At 41.8% G+C, this 21,919-nt stretch overlaps 1 protein-coding gene across 1 annotated transcript; it reads right to left on the bottom strand.

The window, feature by feature from the left end:
- Positions 550–21,914, bottom strand: PSMD5 (proteasome 26S subunit, non-ATPase 5). Its single transcript, XM_021068163.1, has 10 exons — positions 21,643–21,914; positions 17,477–17,621; positions 16,124–16,237; positions 15,295–15,423; positions 12,823–12,932; positions 10,133–10,275; positions 9,200–9,391; positions 5,007–5,116; positions 4,333–4,473; positions 550–1,342 (listed from the first exon to the last, which is right to left on the bottom strand). Exons 1-10 carry the CDS (start codon positions 21,813–21,815, stop codon positions 1,085–1,087), a joined length of 1,515 nt encoding a protein of 504 aa, XP_020923822.1. The 5' UTR covers positions 21,816–21,914; the 3' UTR covers positions 550–1,084.

The following is a 21,919-nucleotide window of genomic DNA, read 5'->3' on the forward strand; positions in this document are numbered from 1 at the left end:
AGTATGGAAACATGGAAAAGGGGACTCAGAGGTACCAGAGATGGCAGAAGAGAGATGACTAATCTGGGGACAATAAAATTCCAGTCACCTGAGAATCATTTTGCTACAGAGAAGAGCTGGTTTATCAATGTCACCATGGCTCAAAAGAAACCTATCTCTACATGCTGAACTATCACACTGATAACAAATTCATGTAGAAACCTCTAGGTTGGTAAAATGATTGCTCTGCCCTTTATTATTTTATTTTTTTGCTTTGCCCTAGACAGCTGAAAAATAGGAAAACAGGTGGGAACATTTTTTAATCAATGAAAAGAAAGTGCATCCTTTGCTAATCAGTATCCTGGTTTAGGCAGGGTGTCCCCTCCATTCTGACTCTGGTTTTCGGGAGTCAGTTTTCCCCTATCTGATCAACTCAATATTGACTTGATGAATCTCAAAAATCAAAAGCAAACCTTTCTGGTTTGGCACATTATCATTCCACCTCAGCCAAAACCAGAACAGAGTAAAAGGCATTGCTAAACAGCAAAAAAAGCATCAAGGAACACTAGAAATATTTTTAAGATTGTTTATTTTTAAAAGGAATAATAGTAACAAAAAATAAAAAAAAAACTTGTTAAAAGTACTTCTTATTATAGGGAACATAATTTTAAAATTGCATATTACCTGTTTTTCAAAGAAAATTTATATCCAAGACTTTGCAAGTGGAATCAGAAGGTGGAAAAGGACCAAGAAAAAAGCGATGAGAATTCACAAACAATTTTAGATGAAGTGGATTTTAAAATAATATAGTAAGTCCACAAAAATTTTCTGGGGGGAAAATAAAACTTCTTCCATCTTTTTGCAAGGACTAAGGCAGTCAAAGGAATCTGAGAACTGTCTGGTTCAATTACGATCAAGTTTGTCTGCTTTCCTGGTTTTACACTGAATTTCAATGTAGAAACACAACAAATGTTGATGGTAAGATTACATCAGATATTCCATGATAATTTTGGTGGTAGGGAAGTTTCTGTTTTGTAAAACACATATGGAGTCAAATGCCTCAGGAGAAATTTTGGTCAATAAATGGTCTAGACTCTAGAAGAAATCATTCTGCTCCTTCCACTGCTGTCGTGGAAATAGGTTTCACATAGTATGGACCTTCACTCAGGTAAGTTCTAAGCCTCAAATAATTTGGGTTACCAAAGATTTCTGCAATTGTCTTGGAATTGGCAAGCGCTTTTACCAGTTCATATTTGGCATCCTTTGAAGCTTTGTCATGCTCTACGGACCGGTCCATCACATATTCTACAAAACCTGGACTGTTAAACATAAGTTTCTGAGCCCAGGGTTGGTTTGCGATGGCCTGAAATAGAAAGAAGAAAGAATAATTCCTCTGAGTCTTAAGAAGATAAGTTTGTTAACAGGATAGCACAAACCTTAGAAGAAATATGGCAATATGAACTTTAAAAATGTTACTTTTTTTTTCTTTTTGCTCTTTATGGCCACACCTGTGGCATATGGAAGTTCCCAGGCTATGGGTCGAATTGGGGCTGCAGCTGCCATGCTATGCCATAGCCCCAGCAACACAAGCCATCTCTGTGACCTACACCAGAGCTCATGACAATGCCAGATCCCTAACCCACTGAGAAGAGCCAGGGATTCAACCACATCCTCCTGGATACTAGTTGAGTTCATTACTGCTGAGCCACAAAGGGAACTCCGAAAGTGTTAGTTTTTGCCTAAGTAAATTCCCTCCTGAAACTCTAACTTAATAATCAAAATATTAAAAAAAACTTTGTATACAAAGATGCTCATCACAGTATGAAAGGTACAGTATAAACCCTGAATAGCGGCCATATGGGTTAGTAAAATTATGGTACATAGCAATAAAAAGTTAAATAAATATTAAGAATAATGTTTAGGGAATTCCCTTGTGGCACAGTGAGTTAAAGAGCTGGTGTTGTCTGCAGCGGTTTGGGTCGCTGCTGTGGCACAGGTTTAATCCCTAGCCTGGGAACTTCCACATACTTTAGGTGCAGCCAAAAAAAAAAAAAAAAGTTTATAAAGAATAGGTAAATCTGTTATACAAAAAAAAAAAAACAAAAAACAAAAACAGATCCAAATTATATACATGGTTGGAGTACCCATCATGGCTCAGTGGTTAATGAATCCGACTAGGAACCATGGGGTTGCGGGTTCCATCTCTGGCCTCGCTCAGTGGGTTAAGGATCTGGCATTGCTGTGAGCCGTGGTATAGGTCGCAGACGCAGCTCAGATCCTGTGTTGCTGTGGCTCTGGTGTAGGCCGGTGGCTACAGTTCTGATTGGACCCCTAGCCTGGGAACCTCCATATGCCGTGGGTGCAGCCCTAAAAAGACAAAAAAAAAAAGTGTATATATATACATGGTATAATTATAACAGTGGAAAAAATCCAATCAAAGACTAGTAAATACTACCCTAAACTGTCATACATGTGCATAAGAGGATATATTTAAGAATGTTCATTGTAGCATCATTTGTAATAGATACCATCTAAATCTTCACTTACTGGAGAATGACACACTATAGCCATACAATGAAATACTAATGACTTTCTCTCTTTTTTTTTTTTGTCTTTATAGGGCAGCACCCACAGCATATGGAAGTTCCCAGGCTGGGGGTCAGATTGGAGATACAGCTGCTGTCCTACACCACAGCTCACAGCAACGCCAGCTCCTTAACACACTGAAGGGGCCAGGGATCAAACCTGCATCCTCATGGATGCTAGTCGGGTTAGTTACTGCTGAGCCACAAGGAGAACTCCCTAGTGACTTTCTAATTGCCTCTTTTAGTTTAGATAAGTCTTAAAAACATAATGTTAAAGAGAAAAAGCAAATTGCGAAACGATATGAACAGCATACTATTTACACAATTTAAGAATATGTAAAATACTATAATTTTAAAATATAATACAACCATGAAAAAAAACTATAATTTAAGTATACATGCATAGGTAGTAAAAGCATAAAATCATGCGTGTGCTTATGAATCCTGAATTCATCACAGTGATTACATCCAGAGAGGGAGAAAAGGGAACTGGATTGGGCATGGGTAGCATGACTGTGTGTTTGAAATACTTCACCAATAAATAAGTAAATAAATAAATATTAACAAATACCAATACTAAAAGGAAATATACCAAACAGGTATATTCTACTTCTTGATCTTTTTCAAATTTAAAAATAATGAATAAGCAACTTATATGGTTCTTTTTTTTTTTTTTTTTTTGCTTTTTTTTTGCTTTTCAGGGCCTCATCTGCAGCATATGGAGGTTTCCAGGCTAGGGGTCCAATTGGAGCTATAGCCGCCGGCCTATACCACAGTCACAGCAATGCGAGACCTGAGCCATGTCTGTGACCTACACCACAGCTCAAGGCAACGCCGGATCCCTAACCCACTGAGCAAGGCCAGGGACCAAACTTGTAACCTCATGGCTCCTGGTCAGATTCATTTCCACTGCGCTACGATGGGAACTCCAATAGCAACTTATATAAATATTTTTGAAAATTTCACTCAAGGAGTTCCCGTTGCGGCACAGCAGAAACAAATCTGCCTAGTATCCATGGGGATGCAGGTTTGATCCCTGGCCTTGCCCAGTGGGTTGGCGATCTGGCATTGCTGTGAACTGTGGTGGAGGTCACAGATGTGGCTTGGATCCTGCATTGCTGTGGTTGTGTATGCTGGCAGCTATAGCTCTGATTTGACCCCCAGCCTGGGAACTTCCATATGCTGAGGATGTGGCCCTAAAAAGCAAAAAGAAAAAAGAAAATAAACTCAGCAAATCTTTGCTGAATGAATCAATAAATGCAAAGTATAAGAGCCAATATTGCTTAGCTCAACCTTGTGGGTTTTCGCAACACCTGCTGAAGAGATACCTCAGCTAGTTCTTGAAAAATGAATGAGTGGTTAACAAGCAAAGCCAGGAAGTCAGGGAAGACTGTTGAATGGAAAGAGTACAGGAGGATGCAGAGATATGAAATGAGAAGTCTGGTATCACTAGAACATCCTATGCCAGAAAGGAAGGGCAGGAAATAAGGCTTGGGAAAACCTGGGCTAGGGACGTAAAGAATCCCGAATTAATTCTGGATTAATTAATTAATCCTGTTCAAACATATGCTGTAGCACCTAATTAATACCTTTTACTAATAAAATCTATCTACAAAGCTGTCTCCCTCATTAGTCTACACTAAGAGTAGAGGGCAGAAACTTCCTGTGCTCTTGTGTATCCCTAGGGCAAGGCAGAGGGACTGGCTCACTAAGTATTCAGGTACTGAGCTGGCAGAGGCCTAGAAAGGCTTGTGAAGAGAATGCTTACCGTAAACACTTTTAAGGCAGCACAGTGTAGTTCAGGGAAAGGTTGATTACTGATGCCACGGAAGAGCTCCAGCGGGTCCCGAGATAAAGAAGAAAACCAGGATTCTGTCATCCTCAGGAGGTCATCAGTCTGCTGTTCAGGCTACAGGACGGAAAAGGAAAATCTCAGGACACTAGAAAGTCAGGAAACCTGGATTCTGATCATACTCTGTCTTTAACTTGCTGTGTGGTCTCTGCCAAGCCTGAAGTGCTTCCCCCTAAACTCAGCCCAAACTGCCCCAGTTTTTTGCTTTTTTTGGGGGGGGGGGTTGATTAAGCAATTTCTAGGGTGCTCTCCAGCTTTTTTGTTCATTTTTTGGCATGTGAAAGTTCCCAGGCCAAGGACTGAACCTGCACCGTAGAGATGACCGGAGTTACAGCAGTGACAATATTGGATCCTTAACCTGCAGAGACACCAGGGAACTCTCCTTTCCAGTTTTAACATTCTACGATTCCACTTTAACTTAAAAAATGTCACCAGTCATAAATGAGGGTTATCTTCTTTCACTACAAGTGAGAAAGATGGCGTTTTTTGGTCAACATTTATAGTAAGTTAACCAGTATTATGTTGATTCATACAGATTTCTTCTCCCCTACATATCCCTAAGTCCTTTATTAATTTCCCAGTCTACTTACTGGTAAATAAAAAAGAGAGGAAACTGCATCCAAACACCTAATTTTGAGCTCTGTTGAGGCATTCTTTGCTTGATATCCTATTTTCATGAGCAATCGTTCAAAGCGAGTTCCTTTGAAGAATAACAAGATTTTTTTTTATTGTGGTAAAACACACATAACGTAAAATTTACCACTTTAACCAGGTTTAAGCATACCACTCAGTACATTCACAATGTTGTGCAACCATCGCCACCATCCACCCCCAGAGGTTTTTCATCACCTCAAACTGAAACTCATTGTTCATTAACAATTCCCCTTTCCTCCTACCCCCGTCCCCTGGTAACCACCGTTCTACTTTATCTCTGTGAATTTAACTATTTTAGGTACCAAGTGGAATCATACAATATTTGTCCTTTTGTGTTTGGCTTATTTCACTTAGCATGATGTCTTTAAGGTTCTCCTATGTTATAGCACATATGAGAATTACATTCTTTTTTTTTTGGTTTTTGTTTTTTTTGCTTTTTAGGGCTGCGCCCTTGGCACATGGAAGTTCCAAGCTAGAGATCAAATCGGAACTACAGCTGACGGCCTACATCACAGCCACAGCCACTCTGGATCTGAGCCTTGTCTGTGACCTACACCACAGCTCATGGCAACATCGGATCCTTTAACCCACTGAACGAGGCCAGGGATTGAACCCACCTCATGAATCCTAGTTGGGTTTGTTACCGCTAAGTCATAACAGGAACTCCCTACATTCTTTTTTTTAAAGACTAAATAACATTCCTCTGGATGTATACACTACATTTTGTTTATCCATTCACTCATCAATGAACACTTGGGTTTGTTTCTACCCTTTTTGGTTATGGTGAATAATGCTATTAATGAACACAGGTGTACAAATATCTATTTAAGTCCCTGCTTTCCACTCTTTTGGGTATATACCCAGAAGTGGAACTGCTGGATCACATGATAATTCTATGTTTAATTTTTTGAGGAACCACCATAATGTTTCCACATTACCACCAGATACGCACAAGAGCTCTAATTTCTCACATCTTGTCAACATATGTTATTTTCTTTTTTTTTTTTTTGGCTTTTGTCTTTTTAGGGCCACACCTGTGGTATATGGAGGTTCCCAGGTAGGGGTCTAATCAGAGCTGTTGCTGCCGGCCAACGCCAGATCCGAGCCACGTCTGCGACCTATACCATAGCTCATAAGCAAACCTGATCCTTAACCCACTGAGCAAGGCCAGAGATCGAACACGAAACCTCATGGTTCCTAGTCGGATTTGTTTCCCTGTGCCATCACAGGAACTCCTGCTATTTTCTTTTTCTTTCTTTCTTTTTTTTTTTTGTCTTTTTGCCATTTCTTGGGCCGCTCCAGCGGCATATGGAGGTTCTCAGGCTAGGGGTCTAATCGGCCAGCCTACACCAGAGCCACAGCAACGAGGGATCTGAGCCGCGTCTGCAACCTACGCAACGCCAGATCCCTTAACCCACTGAGCAAGGGCAGGGATCGAACCTGCAACCTCATGGTTCCTAGTCGGATTCATTAACCACTGCGCCACGACGGGAACTCCTATTTTCTTTTTTTACGATTGTTTTTTTCAGCTGCACATGTGGCATATGGAAGATCCCAGGCTAGAGGTTGAATTCCAACTGCAGCTGCTGAACTATGCCACAGCCACGGCAATGCAGGATCCTAGCTGCAACTGAGACCTACGCCACAGCTTGTGGTATCACTGGATTCTTAACCCACTGAGTGAGGTCAGGGATCAAACCCATATCCTCATAGACACTATGTTGGGTTCTTAATCCCCTGAGCCACAACAGAAACTCCTATTTTCTGATTTTTTTTTTTTAGGGACGCATCAGTGGCATATGGAGGGTACCGGGCTAGGGGTCCAATTCGAGCTATAGCTGCCAGCCTATATCACAGCCACAGCAACACAGGATCCTTAACCCACTGAGCAAGGCCAGGGATCGAATCTGTATTCTTATGGATGCTAGTCAGATTTCTTAACCACCAAGCCATGATGGAAACTCCCCTATTTTGTTTTGTTTTGTTTTGTTTTTTTCAAATAATCGCCATCCTAATGGATGTTAAGTGAACAATGAGATTTTTAAAAGTACACTTTCATACACTATGACTGCTACCAACCTAAGCCAACATGAAATTAAACATGTAGTCAGAGACCATGACACATTCATATGCAATACAAGACATATAAATTAAAGTGTACAGGATTTGGAATAAAAGGACCTGCATCTGAGTAGCAGTTGCTCCACAGTTTGAAAAATGATCTTAGAAAATTTTCTTCACTTCTCTGAGTTTCAGCTACCTTATCAGTAAAATGAGAATGACAATAGTATGTTATGTGCAGGATTGTAAAGGGATTTTATGTCACAGGTAAAAGCACCTAGAAAAGCACATACAACTTGAATACCAGCTGTGATACACAATAGCATAATAATTTTCAACAAATACTTCACAAGGGTTTTAACCTTGCTGTACATTATTTTTTGTGTAGAAATCATAGTACTTGCAAGATACTCAAGGATGTGCCACAGTGCCAAGTATCAATCTTTTTTTTCTGGCTTTTTAGGGCTGCACCCATGGCATATGAAGTTCTCAAGTTAGAGGCTGAATTGGAGCTGTAGCTGCTGGCCTACAGCAATGCCAAAGGAACGTGGGACCTGAGCAGTGTCTGCAACCACAGTTCACAGCAATGCTGGATCCCAGACCCACTGAGAGAGGCTAGAGATTGAACCCACATCCTCGTGGATACTAGTGGATTTGCTTCTACTGTGTCACAACGGGAACTCTTCAATCTTTTTAAAATTTTATTTTGATTCTTTTCTTCTTTTTTTTTTTTTGCTTTTTAGGGCTGCACCTGCGGTATATGGAGGTTCCTAGACTAGGAGTCTAATCAAAGCTATATGCCAGCCTACACCAGAGCCACAGCAACATCAGATCTGAGCTGCCTCTTCGACCTACACCACAGCTCATGGCAACGATGGATCCTTAACCCACTGAGGGAGGCCAGGGATGGAACCTGCAACCTCATGATTCCCAGTCAGATTCGTTTCCGCTGCATCACAACAGGGGGAACTCCCTAATTTTATTTTAATAGTAAAGTTGATTTACAATGTTCTGTCAATTCCAAGTATCAAACTTACACAAAATCTTGTAACAAATTTTTGTTTTCCTTCCTTGACATTGCAAATATATAAAACAAATGTCTTGGGAGTTCCCATTGTGGCTCAGCAGTAATGAACCTGACTGGTATCCATGAGGATGCTAGTTTGATCCCTGGCCTTGCTCAGTGGGTTAAGGATCAGGCACTGTGAGCTGTGGTGTAGGTCACAGATGAGGCTCAGATCCTGTGTTGCTGTGGCTGTGGCACAGGCTGGCAGCTGCAGCTCCAATTTGGCCCCTAGCATGGGAACTTCCATATACCAAGAGTGTGGCCCTAAAAAAAATAAAAAATAAAAATAAAATACGTCTTTTCATTAAATATTCACAACCACTGAGAAGCAGTTGTTATACTCTTTTTATAAATGAGGAAAATGAAGCCTAGAGTAGTGAAGTTCAAAAAACTAAGTCAGTGTTAGAACTGGGACATGAATCCAGGTCTTTCTGACTCCAGACTACGGTCTTTGTACCAAGAATACTATATACAGAAGATGCGGAGGGGAAAGAGTGTTTGGTACAGTCAAGTTAAAAAAAAATTCAGTAATAATTATGAGACTATGTATTTACTTATTTTTTGATTTTTAGGGCCGTACCTGTGGCAAAAGGAAGTTCCCAGGCTAGGGGTCAAATTGTAGATATAGTTGCTGGCCTATGCCATAACCATAGGATGTGAGCAGCATCTGCCTACACCACACCACACCACAGCTACACCACAATGTGACCTACACCAGAGCTCACGGCAATGCGGGATCCTTAACCCACTGAAGCGAGACCAGGGATCGAACCTGTAACCTCATAGATACTAGTTGGGTTCGTAACCCAATGAGCCACAACGAGAACTCTGAGACTTTTTGGGGGAGTTAAAAGGGGTTAGTACACGGTCATGGTAAAAAGACTGCCATCTGTAAAAGTAGTTTCTACCATGCAGTTAATGTAACAGCAAATGAATTTACATGATGAATCCTTGTCAAAAATTGAGACATCCCTAAGGAAAGCCAAAACAAGTCATACCAACCTGTTTTCTGTAAAACCTGTTTTCCTTCAACATTGGATCCCAGGATTCCAATCGTGTCCACTGCTACACCAATCATGGTGGGGTCCTGACTTTCTGTCATTTCAAAGACTTTCTCCACAAAGACAGGATAACGCTCACAGATTTGTTGAGGACTATCCATGATAGCCAGGTTTCCAAAAAACTTCACAAATCCTAAAGATATTTACAATAATATATTTTAATAGATGAAGAAGACAGCATCAATTGTGGGCCCTAGGCTTTCGTGGGACAGTAAGAAATTACAGGCCAGAAAGAGGAGAAAGATTATGATACTGTGTTACCTGGAAATCAGAGAGAGCATAATGAGACCTGTAATCTGTGCCCCTGAGGGAATAGAAGCCCCAGGGTGTCAATGGAGCTGGGTCCAAATACTGAAGCATTGTCATAGGCAAGAGGGAGAACAAAAAACAAGGACCAGTGGATACAAATGATAGGGAGGGAAGTTTGGAGTCATTATCAAGAAAAAAATTTTAAATAGAGAGGTTCATTAATGAAATAAGCAAGGCTACCCAGGGAAGGGATTGATCTATTTCTGGAAGTGCTGAAAAGCAAACAAACAATTAATCATGTCCCAAAATAGAATGGCTAAAATAATTCCACATTAGATAAAGATTCTAACTTCAGAGACTTGATGAATCTCTGCAATATACTATAAATGCTATTACTAGTAGTTTTATTTTTCTTTCTTTTGGCTGAAGTTTGGCAATATTTCCAGAAAATCAGAATCAACAGTGCCTGGCTCTCAAGAGCAAAAGATTCCACCTCATCAAAGGGCAATGGGGCATCCTCTCAAGGGAATGAGCTCTAAAGAAAACAATCCCTGGCCTTTCCTGTCAGAGGTAACTCAGAAACAAAACACACACTACCATTTCCACAAGCATCAATACTTCTTACCTGGCAAATAGAAGCTAGAGAAAGGGTCTGAATCCGCCCCAACAATTATATTAGAAATCTGATCAATGACTCCTTCTTGAGCAAGGTACTGTCGTCCATGATGAGTATATGCCAGTGATGTCACCATCTCTATACAGGTGGCTCTGAAATGCCAAGGTTTTGCAAATGATTAGCTTAGTTCATAAACTACTTTCACACAGGCTATCTTATTTAATTCTTCCCACCAATGTGAAAGGCCAATGATCCTGGCTGTACTTTTCGGATGAGGATACAAGAATGAGAAAACTGTGAGTTGTCCAGAATCATGTTGTTTTTACGAGGCAGAGTTAAGACTTAAATCAAGACCTTCTGGAGTTCCCGTCATGGCACAGTGGAAACAAACCTACTAGGAACCATCAGGTTGCGGGTTTGATCCCTGGCCTCGCTCAGTGGGTTAAGGATCTGGTGTTGCTGTGAGCTGTGGTGTAGGTCGCAGACGAAGCTCAGATCTGGCGTGGCTGTGGCTGTGGCGGAGGCCGGCAGCTATAGCTCTGATTGGACCCCCTAGCCTGGGAACCTCCATATGCTGAGAGTGCAGCCCCCCCCCAAAAAAAACAAAACAAAAAAAACCCAAGTCCTTCTGGCCAGAGGCCCACTATTGTTACCACCATAATGTAGCGACTTCCTCAAAGTTTTTAAACTTTGCTTTTATCTTGAAATGTCAAACATATACAAAAGTAAAGAGAGCAGTACAGTGAGCCCCATGTACCCATAATCCTGATTATACAGCCATCGAGATTTTACTTCACTTATTTCAATTTTTCCTCCCTTTTTTGCTGAGTTATCTTAGATCAAATTCTAGTCATCTTGCCATTTACCTCTGCATACTTCAGTATGCATCACTAAAAAACATGAATATTTTCTCACACAATTATAATGCCTTTACCACATTTTTTTTTTTTTTTTTTTTTTTTTTTTTTTTTTGCTTATTTTAGGGCTACACCTGAGGAGGCATAAGAAGGTTCCCAGGCTAGGGATCAAATTGGAGCCACAGCTGCCAGCCTATGCCACAGACACAGCAACGTCAGATCCGAGCCACATCTGCGACCTACACCACAGCTCACAGCAATGCTGGATCCCTAATCCACTGAGCGAGGCCAGGGATCAAACCTGCAACCTCATGGTTCCTAGTCGGATTTGTTTCTGCTGCACCGTGATGGGAACTCCTACCACATTTTAAAAATAATTCTTTGGCATTAGCCAATACCTAACCGTGACCAAATTTCCCCAATTAACTAAAAAAAAAGTATTTTTATAGTTGATCCTAAGGTATTTTAACTATTTGCGAAGATTTTTTTTCTGTTACAAAGCTAAGGAAATTTAACGAAATAATTTTTTATTAGAGTAATATGAAACAATGTAACCCAAATGCTTTTAGCCAGTGCAACTGGTAACTGGTTTACGTTTGTGAGTTTAACAAGTTCAGTCACATTTAAAGAACACAGGACGGGAGTTCTCTTGTGGTTCAGTGAGCTTTTAAGGATCCGGTGTTGTCACAGCAGTGCCTCGGGTCACTGCTGTGGTGCAGGTTTGATCCCTGGCCCAGGGAACTTCCATATGCTGCCATGTGGCTAAAAAAGAAAAAAATATAAAAAATAAAGAACACAGGACAATCAGAAAATCATTTAAGACACAGAAAACAAAATTCTATGTATACAAAGATAACTTTTAGGACAACAAAATACTTGAAACAAACCAAGCGTTCAACAGTGAGAGTGTATTAGTAAATTGTGGATCATCTACAAGGAACCACTTGGCAGATACTAAAGGGGATTTAGGGAGCAGGGGGCTGGGAGTAAAGATACTGAAATTAACATTTCCTTGAGAACCTATTTGTACTGCTCTCCATGGTCAATTCACTTAATCTTCATATTATCATCTTTATAGTCATTGTTACCCTTAGGAGATGAGGAGACAGGTGCAGAAAGGTTTGTCTGAGGTCAAGCAGCTACTAAGCAGTAGAGATGCAAGCTCAAGTCTCATTCATTTTCAAAAGTCCGTGTTTCTATCATGCCATTGTGCTATTATTTAACGTCAAAAAATGAATATGTTTACATGTTAGTTAATACATATGGCAGTAGCCATGTGATTGGCAAATTTTATTTATTTATTTGTTTATTTTTTGTCTTCTTCCCTTTTTTAGGGCCGCTCCCATGGCACATGGAGGTTCCCAGGCTAGGGGTCTAACTGGCACTGTAGCCACCGGCCTACACGAGAGCCACAGCAACGCCAGATCTGAGCTGAGTCTGTGACCTACACCACAGCTCACAGCAACGCTGGATTTTTAACCCACTGACCAAGGCCAGGGATCGAACTTACAACCTCATCGTTCCTAGATGGATTCGTTAACCACAGTGCCACGATGGGAATTCCGTGATTGGCAAATTTTAAAGAGCCCATGTGCCTAAGGACAGGGAACACAGTTACTCAAAAGAAGCTGAATTGTCATATAGGGCTTTGCTAAGTTCAAGATGCTGTCACTGTGTAAGCTGAGCAATGTTGTAAAGGCCCCTTCTTCAGGACACACATCAGTCATGAGATGGCAACCAGGGCACAGGCTCCATTAGGGAAGATCACACTTAAGTCCCAAGATGGTCCTCTGGCCTTCAAAAGAAGATAATTTGCTTTAAGAACTCTCTCCATCAACATACCTGACCAGCACATCCTCACCGGTCAGTTCTCGGAGGAGCTGTGTTACCAATCCACTGGTGGTACAGTAGTTTAAAGATTCTGGTGACACGGAGGAAATCTCCACAATTAGCTGGAAGAAAAGAACAGAGAAAGCAACAAGGTCAAATCAGCCAAAACTTGTTTGATGTCATTTTAAGTTAAATGCAAGGACTAGGCTGGCTCAGTGGTTAACGAATCCGACTAGAAACCATGAGGTTGCGGGTTCAATCCCTGGCCTTCCTCAGTGGGTTAAGGATCTGGTGTTGCCATGAGCTGTGGTGTAGGTCGCAGATGTGGCTCGGATCCTGCATTGCTGTGGCTCTGGCGTAGGCCGGCGGCTACAGCTCCGATTAGACCCCTAGCCTGGGAACCTCCATATGCCTCGGGAGCGGCCCAAGAAATGGCAAAAAAAAAAAAAAAAAAAAGACAAAAAAAAATGCAAGGACTAGGTACTTTATATAATTGAATTTTTAAAAACCCATTATTTGTCTCCACAAGTAGGAAGATTCATTCAACACACAAGAAATTACTCTAAGAGTTCCTGTCATGGCTCAGTGGTTAATGAATCCGACCAGGAACCAAGAGGTTGCGGGTTCGATCCCTGCCCTTGCTCAGTGGGTTAAGGGATCTGGCGTTACCGTGAGCTGTGGTGTAGGTTGAAGACTCGGCTCAGATCCCGTGTTGCTGTGGCTCTGGCGTAGGCTGGCGACTATAGCTCCGATTCGACCCCTAGCCTGGGAACCTCCATATGCCGTGGGAGCAGCCCTAGAAAAGGGAAAAAGATCAAAAAAAAAAAAAAAAAAAAAAAACAAAAAAGAGAGAAATTAGCACAGAATACTCCTTTTTTTTGGCTTGTTTTTTTAAGGGCCAAACCCTAGGCATATGGAGGTTCCCAGGCTAGGGCTCCAATTGGAGCCTACACCACAGCCACAGCAACGTGGGATCTGAGCTGTGTCTGCGACCTACACCACAGCTCATGGCAACGCCAGATCCTTAACCCACTGAGCGAGGCCAGGGATGGAACCTGCATCCTCATGGATACTAGTCGGATTTGTTTCTGCTGCACTACAATGGGAATTCCCAGATTTTGATTTTTCAAAAGATCATTCTGACTGCATGTGACGACAGCTAGCAGCGACAAAAATGGATGAGATTGGACCAATGTGGATGCAAATACAGTCTTCCAGGTGAGAAACACTGGTAGCTTAGATTACGGTGGTGGTGACTATGTCAAAGAAGAGAAATGCACGAGTTTAAGTAAAACTAACTGAATGGATATGAAGCAGGGAGAACATGGCCTTATAGACAATGAGCTGGAGGTCCAATATCCAGCCATCTGGACTGTGAGACGGCGTCAGTTTGTTGCTGCTGTTTTCTATTAGGGGCATGAGGTAGGTGGGCAAGATCAGGAGTTTGATTTGAACATGAGCATGAGCGTCCTACAGAAAGCAGTTTACTTGAATGTCTGCGCTCAGAAGAGAGGTCATAGGTTTACATGTGAGAGTCATTGCCATTCCAGGTGGGAAGTGAAACCACAGCATGAACACAACTGCCTAGGAGTGAATATAGAGCACAGTGAGAACAGGGCTTGGGATTCTGCATTCACAAATTCCAACAATTAAAAGTTCAGCAGAGGCTAAGGAGCCAGGAGACGGAGAAACAGCTAGAAAAGCAGAAGGAAAACCAAGACAGGGTAATATTAAGGCATGCAAAGTCAGAAAGTGTTCTGGAGAGGGAGACAGACTGTAGAAGGTCCCCCCCCGCCGCCTTTTTCTTTTGTCTTTTTGCTATTTCTTGGGCCGCTCCCGCGGCACATGGAGGTTCCCAGGCTAGGGGTCGAATCGGAGCTGTAGCCACAGGCCTACGCCAGAGCCACAGCAACGCGGGATCCGAGCTGCGTCTGCAACCTACACCACAGCTCATGGCAACGCCGGATCGTTAACCCACTGAGCAAGGGCAGGGACCGAACCCGCAACCTCATGGTTCCTAGTCGGATTCGTTAACCACTGTGCCACGACAGGAACTCCAGAAGGTCCCTTTTGAATATGCAGCCTACTAACTGCGTGGTCTTGGGTTAATGACTCCATCAATAGTGAGATTAATGACAATGAAGTACAGGGTTTACTGTGAGAATTGAAGGTACTTATGTGAGGATTTAGCGCACTGCTCAGTACACAGCTTCTTCTTACCACCACCACTACAGCTAATTTTTTCAAAGTCTAGTTTCAGCGGTATCGCCTCTATTACAGAACTTAGAGTGTAGTATAAATATTTTTTATATGACCATCTCATATACTAGGTTGGGAGTTCATCCCTACACCCTGGGCACCTAGGATAGACCCTAACAGATTATATACTCAATAAATACAGGATACATGAGCCATTCTGCCTTCTAATCTAAGCGTTGCTGCATTTTGAATTACAGGCACCAGAAAGTATGCTTTCAGTCTTACCTCATACACCCTGTATCGAACAATGTCATTTGTCTTCATCACACTTTTCAAATCATCTAGCAGATTACTTTCGAACAAAGCCTCCAGTCCAGCTTGGGTCAGTGAAATTCTTGACAGGGATTTAATGGCCTGATAAGGAAAGAAAATAATTTAAGTCATAAAAATATAGAATTGTATTTTCTACTTTATAAGATTGAGGTGAGCTCCCATCGTGGCTCAGCAGAAACGAATCTGACTAGTAACCATGAGGATGCAGGTTCGATCCCTGGCCTCACTCAGTTGAAGATCTGGGGTTGCCATGAGCTATGGTGTAGGTCGAAGATGAGGCTCAGATCCTGTGTTGCTGTGGCTGAGGCATAGGCTGGGAGCTACAGCTCCAACTCGACCCCTAGCCTGGGAACCTCCATATGCCACAGGTATAGCCCTAAAAAGACAAAAAGAAAAAAAAAAAAAAAAAAAAAGATTGAGGTGAAAATTAGTGGATGGAATGCATCTTACCCAATGAGCATTCACTACATTTCAGCTATTCTTTATAACTGGAAAAGATACAGAGTATTCCCAACAGAAAACAGAAAAAAGCTTCTTATCAAGAAACCCAATGTAAGCCCTATGATGGATAATTTAGCTATGGATTTCTAGAAAATAGAAGAGATTCACTAGTATTAATTTGACATCATTTATTTATTCATTTGATACCATCTTTCTGAGGTTGCAAATTCAATGACACAAATCATCCATTCTAAACCTTTACCTCTCAATCCAGAAGGCCTTTCTCTGTCTTTTAAAACACTAATGTCTCTGCATGTTTAGGCTGATGGTTGTGACTCACCGCTTTAGCTACAGACAGATTCTCTCCACCAATACAATAAACGATTTGTTTTAGTAATTCAGCATTATTTAGAATCTCAGTAACAGCATCAGAATTGTCAACAATTCTTCCAACCTGAAAAGAAAACAACAATCAGAACTACTCTTCCAATGTTGGGCAACATGGGAACACATGGTGGTCAAATTTCCTTAGTTATTTCACGAGTTACTGCTTACGGCTACAAGATGAGCCATTAAAAATTCCAAATGATCCAAATTCATTAAAGCCAAATATAGAGATGATAGTCACATCTTTGAAAGCAGAGGGAAAAAAAAGGTGAATAAAGAGTTGAGACATCTTAGTGAGTGAAAACAATACAAATCCTAGTTCTACCATTTTCAGTTGTGTTGATCTTGGGCAAATTAAATAACTTCTTTGAACCCAATCTTTTGTTTGTAAAATGGAAATACTTAATTACTGTCCTCCATAGTAATGAAGATTAAATGGGACTAGATAGGTAAAGAGCCTCCTACAGACTTTTGCACATAAATGGTCAAAAAATAAGTTGATACTTTCCCTCCTTTCTTTTTTCTCTTTAGGGCTGCACCCTCAACATATGGAAGTTCCCAGGTTAGGGGTCAAATTGGAGCTGCAGCTGCTGGCCTAAACCACAGCCACATCAACTCGAGATCTGAGCTGCATCTTCGATCTACGCCACAGCTCATGGCAATGCTGGATCCTTAAGCCACTGAGCAAGGCCAGGGAAAAAACTGGCGTCTTTATGGATATTAGTTGGATTTTCAACCTCTTGAGCCACATCAGGAATTCCTCCCTCTTTCTTAAACAAACCATTCAGAGAAGAGGAAAAACAGTAGTTGAACATCTTTTGGATAAGTAACTGCTCATCTTCTGTCACTTCAGGATAGTCCTCAACAGCAGCTCTTTACCTAAATTATAGCATGTGAGGCTACCAGGGTAGTAAGAGTTACTGTCTTAATTTGTTGGTATAGTGACCTTTATAATAGTACTTTGTCCATCACACTACAATAAGACTTAACATGGTAAGCTTTTGCTCTGGACCAAGGGCTCACTGAAGGAAAGAAACAGTAGCTCTAACAGCATATGGTACAATACCTGGTAAAAGAAACTCAGTAGTTGATGAATCAATGATTCAGATGGTACTGAGTGGAACTTCTTACTTTAGCTTGTGGTTATAGTTAGGCATGCACACTAGAACAGACTAGACACTCCCTAGGGATAGAGAGAGCACATGTTTTCTTCCCCTCTGTTTTTGGCACCCAGCACAGAGTCTTGCCCAGGGCAGATGGTTACTAAACGTCAATTCCCTTATGATGTACTAGTAAAATTTCCTACCTGGGACAGAGTGAGGATTTTTACAGAATCATTGGTATGAGTAAGTCCCCTCTGCAGGTCAACCTTGAGGTTCCGAGCCACGTGAACTGGCTCTAAAGCTTGAAGCAATCTCTCCAGGATGGATACACACAAAGTAGTCTGTTCCCTAAAGGAGACACCAGAGATGTCATCAGTTCATGTCCTACTAGGTAAGAAGTAACAACCTACTAATATCTGACACCTGGCTCAATGAGGCTCTCCACACAGACCTCCTTTCAAAACACCAGCTTCTACCAATTTACTCAACATTTATTCAGTACCTGTTATGTACCACGCCTATGCTGGGCTACAAATCAGAATAAGATATATTCTCCAGTCTCAAGGAGCTCAGATTAGTGGAAGACACAGAAAAATAAAAAGACAGGGTTCAGAGAAGGCTTCCCAGAGGGATAACACCTGAGCTAAACTTTAGGAAAAAGTGAGCGTTATCTAATTGAAGAAATACGTTCCAAGTCGAGGGTATACTAGTAAATGAAGTCACAGAGAAATGAGACAATATCATGCCTTCGAGGTACCAAAAGTTGCTTGGTATGATGCGGAGGGAGAGAAGTGGGGAGAAGGATGAATGATAAGAAACGAAATAGGAGTTCCCGTTGTGGCTTAGTGGCAATGGCCCAACTAGTATCCATGAGGACATGGGTTTGATCCATGGCCTTGCTCAGTGGGTTAATAAGGATCTGGCATTGCTGTGAGCTGTGGTGTAGGTTGCAGATGCAGTTCAGATCCTGTGTTGCTGTGGCTGTGGCACAGGCCGGCAGCTGTAGCTCTGATTCCATCCCTAGCCTGGGAACTTCACACCACATAGATAAACCTTTAATAATGCTGTGTGAAATAAACCAAACAAAAGAGTATATAGTAAGTGACACCTTTTGTGGGAAGGGGAGGCTGTGCCTGAAGCATGTAGAAATGCCCAGGCCAGGGATTGAACCTGTGCCACAGCAGTGATTTGGGCCACTGCAATGACAATGTCAGACTCTTCACCCACTGTGCCAGAAGGGAACTCCCATCACCATTTATGTAAAAATACATATATATATATTTATAAAAATATAATATTTTTAATATTTCATAGTTATAAAAATATATATTTATGTATTATAAATATATATATAAAGAGGCAAACTCATATATAGGATAGGAAGCAAAACAGCAGTTGCCTGGCTGAGGCAGAAAGGGACTCATGAAGGGGCACAAGAAACTTCTGGGGGTGAGAGACATTTTTGCTTCTTTGATTATGGTGATGGTTTTGTGGTATATACATGCCAAAACTTGTCAAACTGTATTTTACTACGTGCAGTTTATTTTGGTAAATTATGTATCAATAAAGTGTTTTTTTGTTTGTTTGGGTTTTTTTGCTTTTTAGGGCCAAAGCATATGGAAGGTCCCAGGTTAGGGGTCTAATTGGAGCTACAGCTGCTGGCCTACACCACAGCCACGGCAATAAGGGATCTGAGTCCCATCTGCCACCTACACCACAGCTCAGGGCAACAACAGATCCCCAACCCACTGGGCAAGGCTAGGGATCGAACCTGCATCCTCATGGATACTAGTCGGATTCATTTCTGCTGCACCACAACAGGAACTCCCAATAATTTTTTTCTCTTTAAAGCAATAGTAGGTTAAACTGTACAATGCACAGATACAGGGTCACATGTGGCCCTCTGAAATCAAGAAACCAAAGAATTAATAACATACAGTCTTGTTAGCCTTTTATGTTTAAGGAAGTAATCTTAGGACTTACTTTCCCTCACAAAAATTCCAGTCAAGTCTAGATTTATAACTATCAGCAAAGATCCAGAGTTCCCGCTGTGGCACAACGGGACTGGTGGCATCTTGGGAGTACTGGGATGCACGTTTGATCCTTGGCCCAGCACAGTGGGTTAAGGATCCGTGTTGCCACAGCTGTGGCTTATGTTGCAACTAAAGCTTGGATCTGATCCCTGGCCTGGCCTAGCCCAGGAACTCCATATACCAAACAAACAAAAAAAACCCAAAAAACAAAACCAAACCCCAAACCAACATATAAACCTGTGTGATTTAATCAGGAAAATGTATATTGCCAATCCACTATCCAGAGAATGAATGTTCCCACAAATCGTAATTAGTAGCTATGACGTGCTGAGTTCTGAATAACTTTATCTTTAAATTTCCATTAAAATTGTTTCCTAGAGCACTGCTCCTCCATTCAATAAACCACCTATCCCATGAAACTTTGTCTTCAAACTCCCCTAAATTTCTGTTCCTATTGCAACTCTGGTATTAACTTATGTTGTGGTCACTGAAACTCTCTTCATCTTTAATATAAAGTGATTGGACTAGGTGGGCTCTCTAAAATTCATGAGTTTAATGTCTCATTTGCCATATATTGTATTATGTGCTACACCTTAGGAAGCATGCAGAGATGAACAAAATATTCTTTGCCTTCAAAGAATTTACAGATTAGAAACAAACACATATGGAATTATAACATAAAGCGATACTGTCAAATATCATTAATAGAAGTTAACAGATCTGGAGATCCGTGGCCAGTCCCTTGCCAACTGTAGTGACTGAGAAAGCCTTTTTGGATGAGGTGGTAATTCACCTGGGCCTTAAAGGATGGACAGATTTGGAGAGAGGGTGAGGCATTTCAGTTAGAAGGACTGGTGTGAACAAAGTTAGGAAAGTGCCAAGTCATGCTCAAGGGAAAGTAAGTATTGCCACGCGGTAGCTGGAGCAGATGAAATGTGTAGAGTGGAGAAAAAGGATGAGGCTGGAAAAGTAGGGTGGAAACATATTGTAAGGTCCAAATGCCAGACTAACAAGTCATGATTTTACACTGGAGTCAATGGGAAACCATGGAAAAGATGTGAGCCAAACGACCTGGGCAGTTCACTGTGGTTGCAATGTGGGAAGGACACACTAGAAAAGGAAGCTCAGAGGTAATGAATGAGAAGTCAGACTAATGCAACAGACCTAACAAAAGGGAGAAAATGAGGGCCTGAATTAAAATGGACAGAGACATTGCACAGGCAGACTTGAATGTTAACTAAGAGAAATTAACAGAGGGAGAACACATATGAAAAGGGAGGACTTTTAGAAGGTCAGAGCCAAGAAAACCCTCTGAAATCACCCAGTGTTGATCCAGTGCTTCATTCTCTTCCAGAAGAAAAGCTCTTTTACAATTTCTGGATCACAAACATTTCAAAAGTCTTTTAAGTTATCAGATGATCAAATACAAAGTGTTTAAAATCAAACACTACAGATGTACATAAAATGAAAATAGTTGCCAACCTACCATTCAAAGTTGCACTTGTATGTTAATAGTTTCAGATACTCTTAATGTTACACTGGCCTGTGTTCACAAGGGTGTAGGAGGGTTGTAACCGCCCCCACCCCCCCTTTTTGGCTGCACCTTCCGGCATTCAGAAGTTACCAGACCAGGAATCAAACCTGTGCCACAGGAGTAACTAGAGCCAATGCAGTGACAATGTGGAATCCCTAACCTGCTGAGCCACCAGGAAACTCCTGTAATCCTTTTCTAAAATTACACATAATGAGATCATAAAGGCTTCAATTTTCTTCTTTTTATTCAGCAACATATATTAGAGATCTTTCCATGTCCACATACTGGATCTGCCTCAGTTTTTCTAATAGCTTCATAGCATTACATAGTCACGTATCATCAATTTAAGAATCCCCTTTTATTGGATATTCAGGTTGTTCCTAGGTTTTTTTTTTTGTTTTGCTGTCACCTTCTATCATGAAAGTACATTTTGTGTGCGAGCATACCTCTACGTTAAATTTCTATAACAGGAATTACTGGATCAAAAGGTATGAGTTTAAAATATTGATGGATCCGGTCAAATTGCCAGGATAGTACCCCTTCTTAAGAGGAGGAGAAAAGTCAAGGACTTCGATATAGGATTGTGGAGTCCTCCCTGGCAAGCGACTGCCAGGGGCACACCTCAGAGCCTGGACTTGAACACTGTCTTTCGCTTTTCAGCCCAGAATCCTCCCCTCTCTGAAATTTCAGCTAAATTCAACCTTCTCTGAGACTGGGAAAAGCCTCCCCCGCTACCACGCCATCCCTGTCTCCATAACTGGGGGTGTCACTCTCCCCTTCTCAAGTAGAAGGATCCTCTCACCGATGGTTCTCGTTGAGCAGGGAGAAAAGCGGACCGAGGTGCAGTTCCGCAGCATGCTCACGGAGCTCGCTGAGTGGCACCGACTGCAGCACCGATTGCAGAGCGCGCAGCTCCTCCAGCGGCGCCTCCAGCCGCGACACCTCCCTCAGGAGCGCCAGCACCTGGGCCGCCATCTTGCCCCCTCCCGCCTATGTGCCGGCCCTCTTCCCGGCGCATTTTCCCGAACCTCGCGAGATCCGCCTGGCGCAGCCTCTGTTCCCTGAGTTTTGGCAGGACT

This window comes from Sus scrofa, chromosome 1 (assembly GCF_000003025.6).
Source record: "Sus scrofa isolate TJ Tabasco breed Duroc chromosome 1, Sscrofa11.1, whole genome shotgun sequence".
Taxonomy (NCBI): domain Eukaryota; kingdom Metazoa; phylum Chordata; class Mammalia; order Artiodactyla; family Suidae; genus Sus; species Sus scrofa.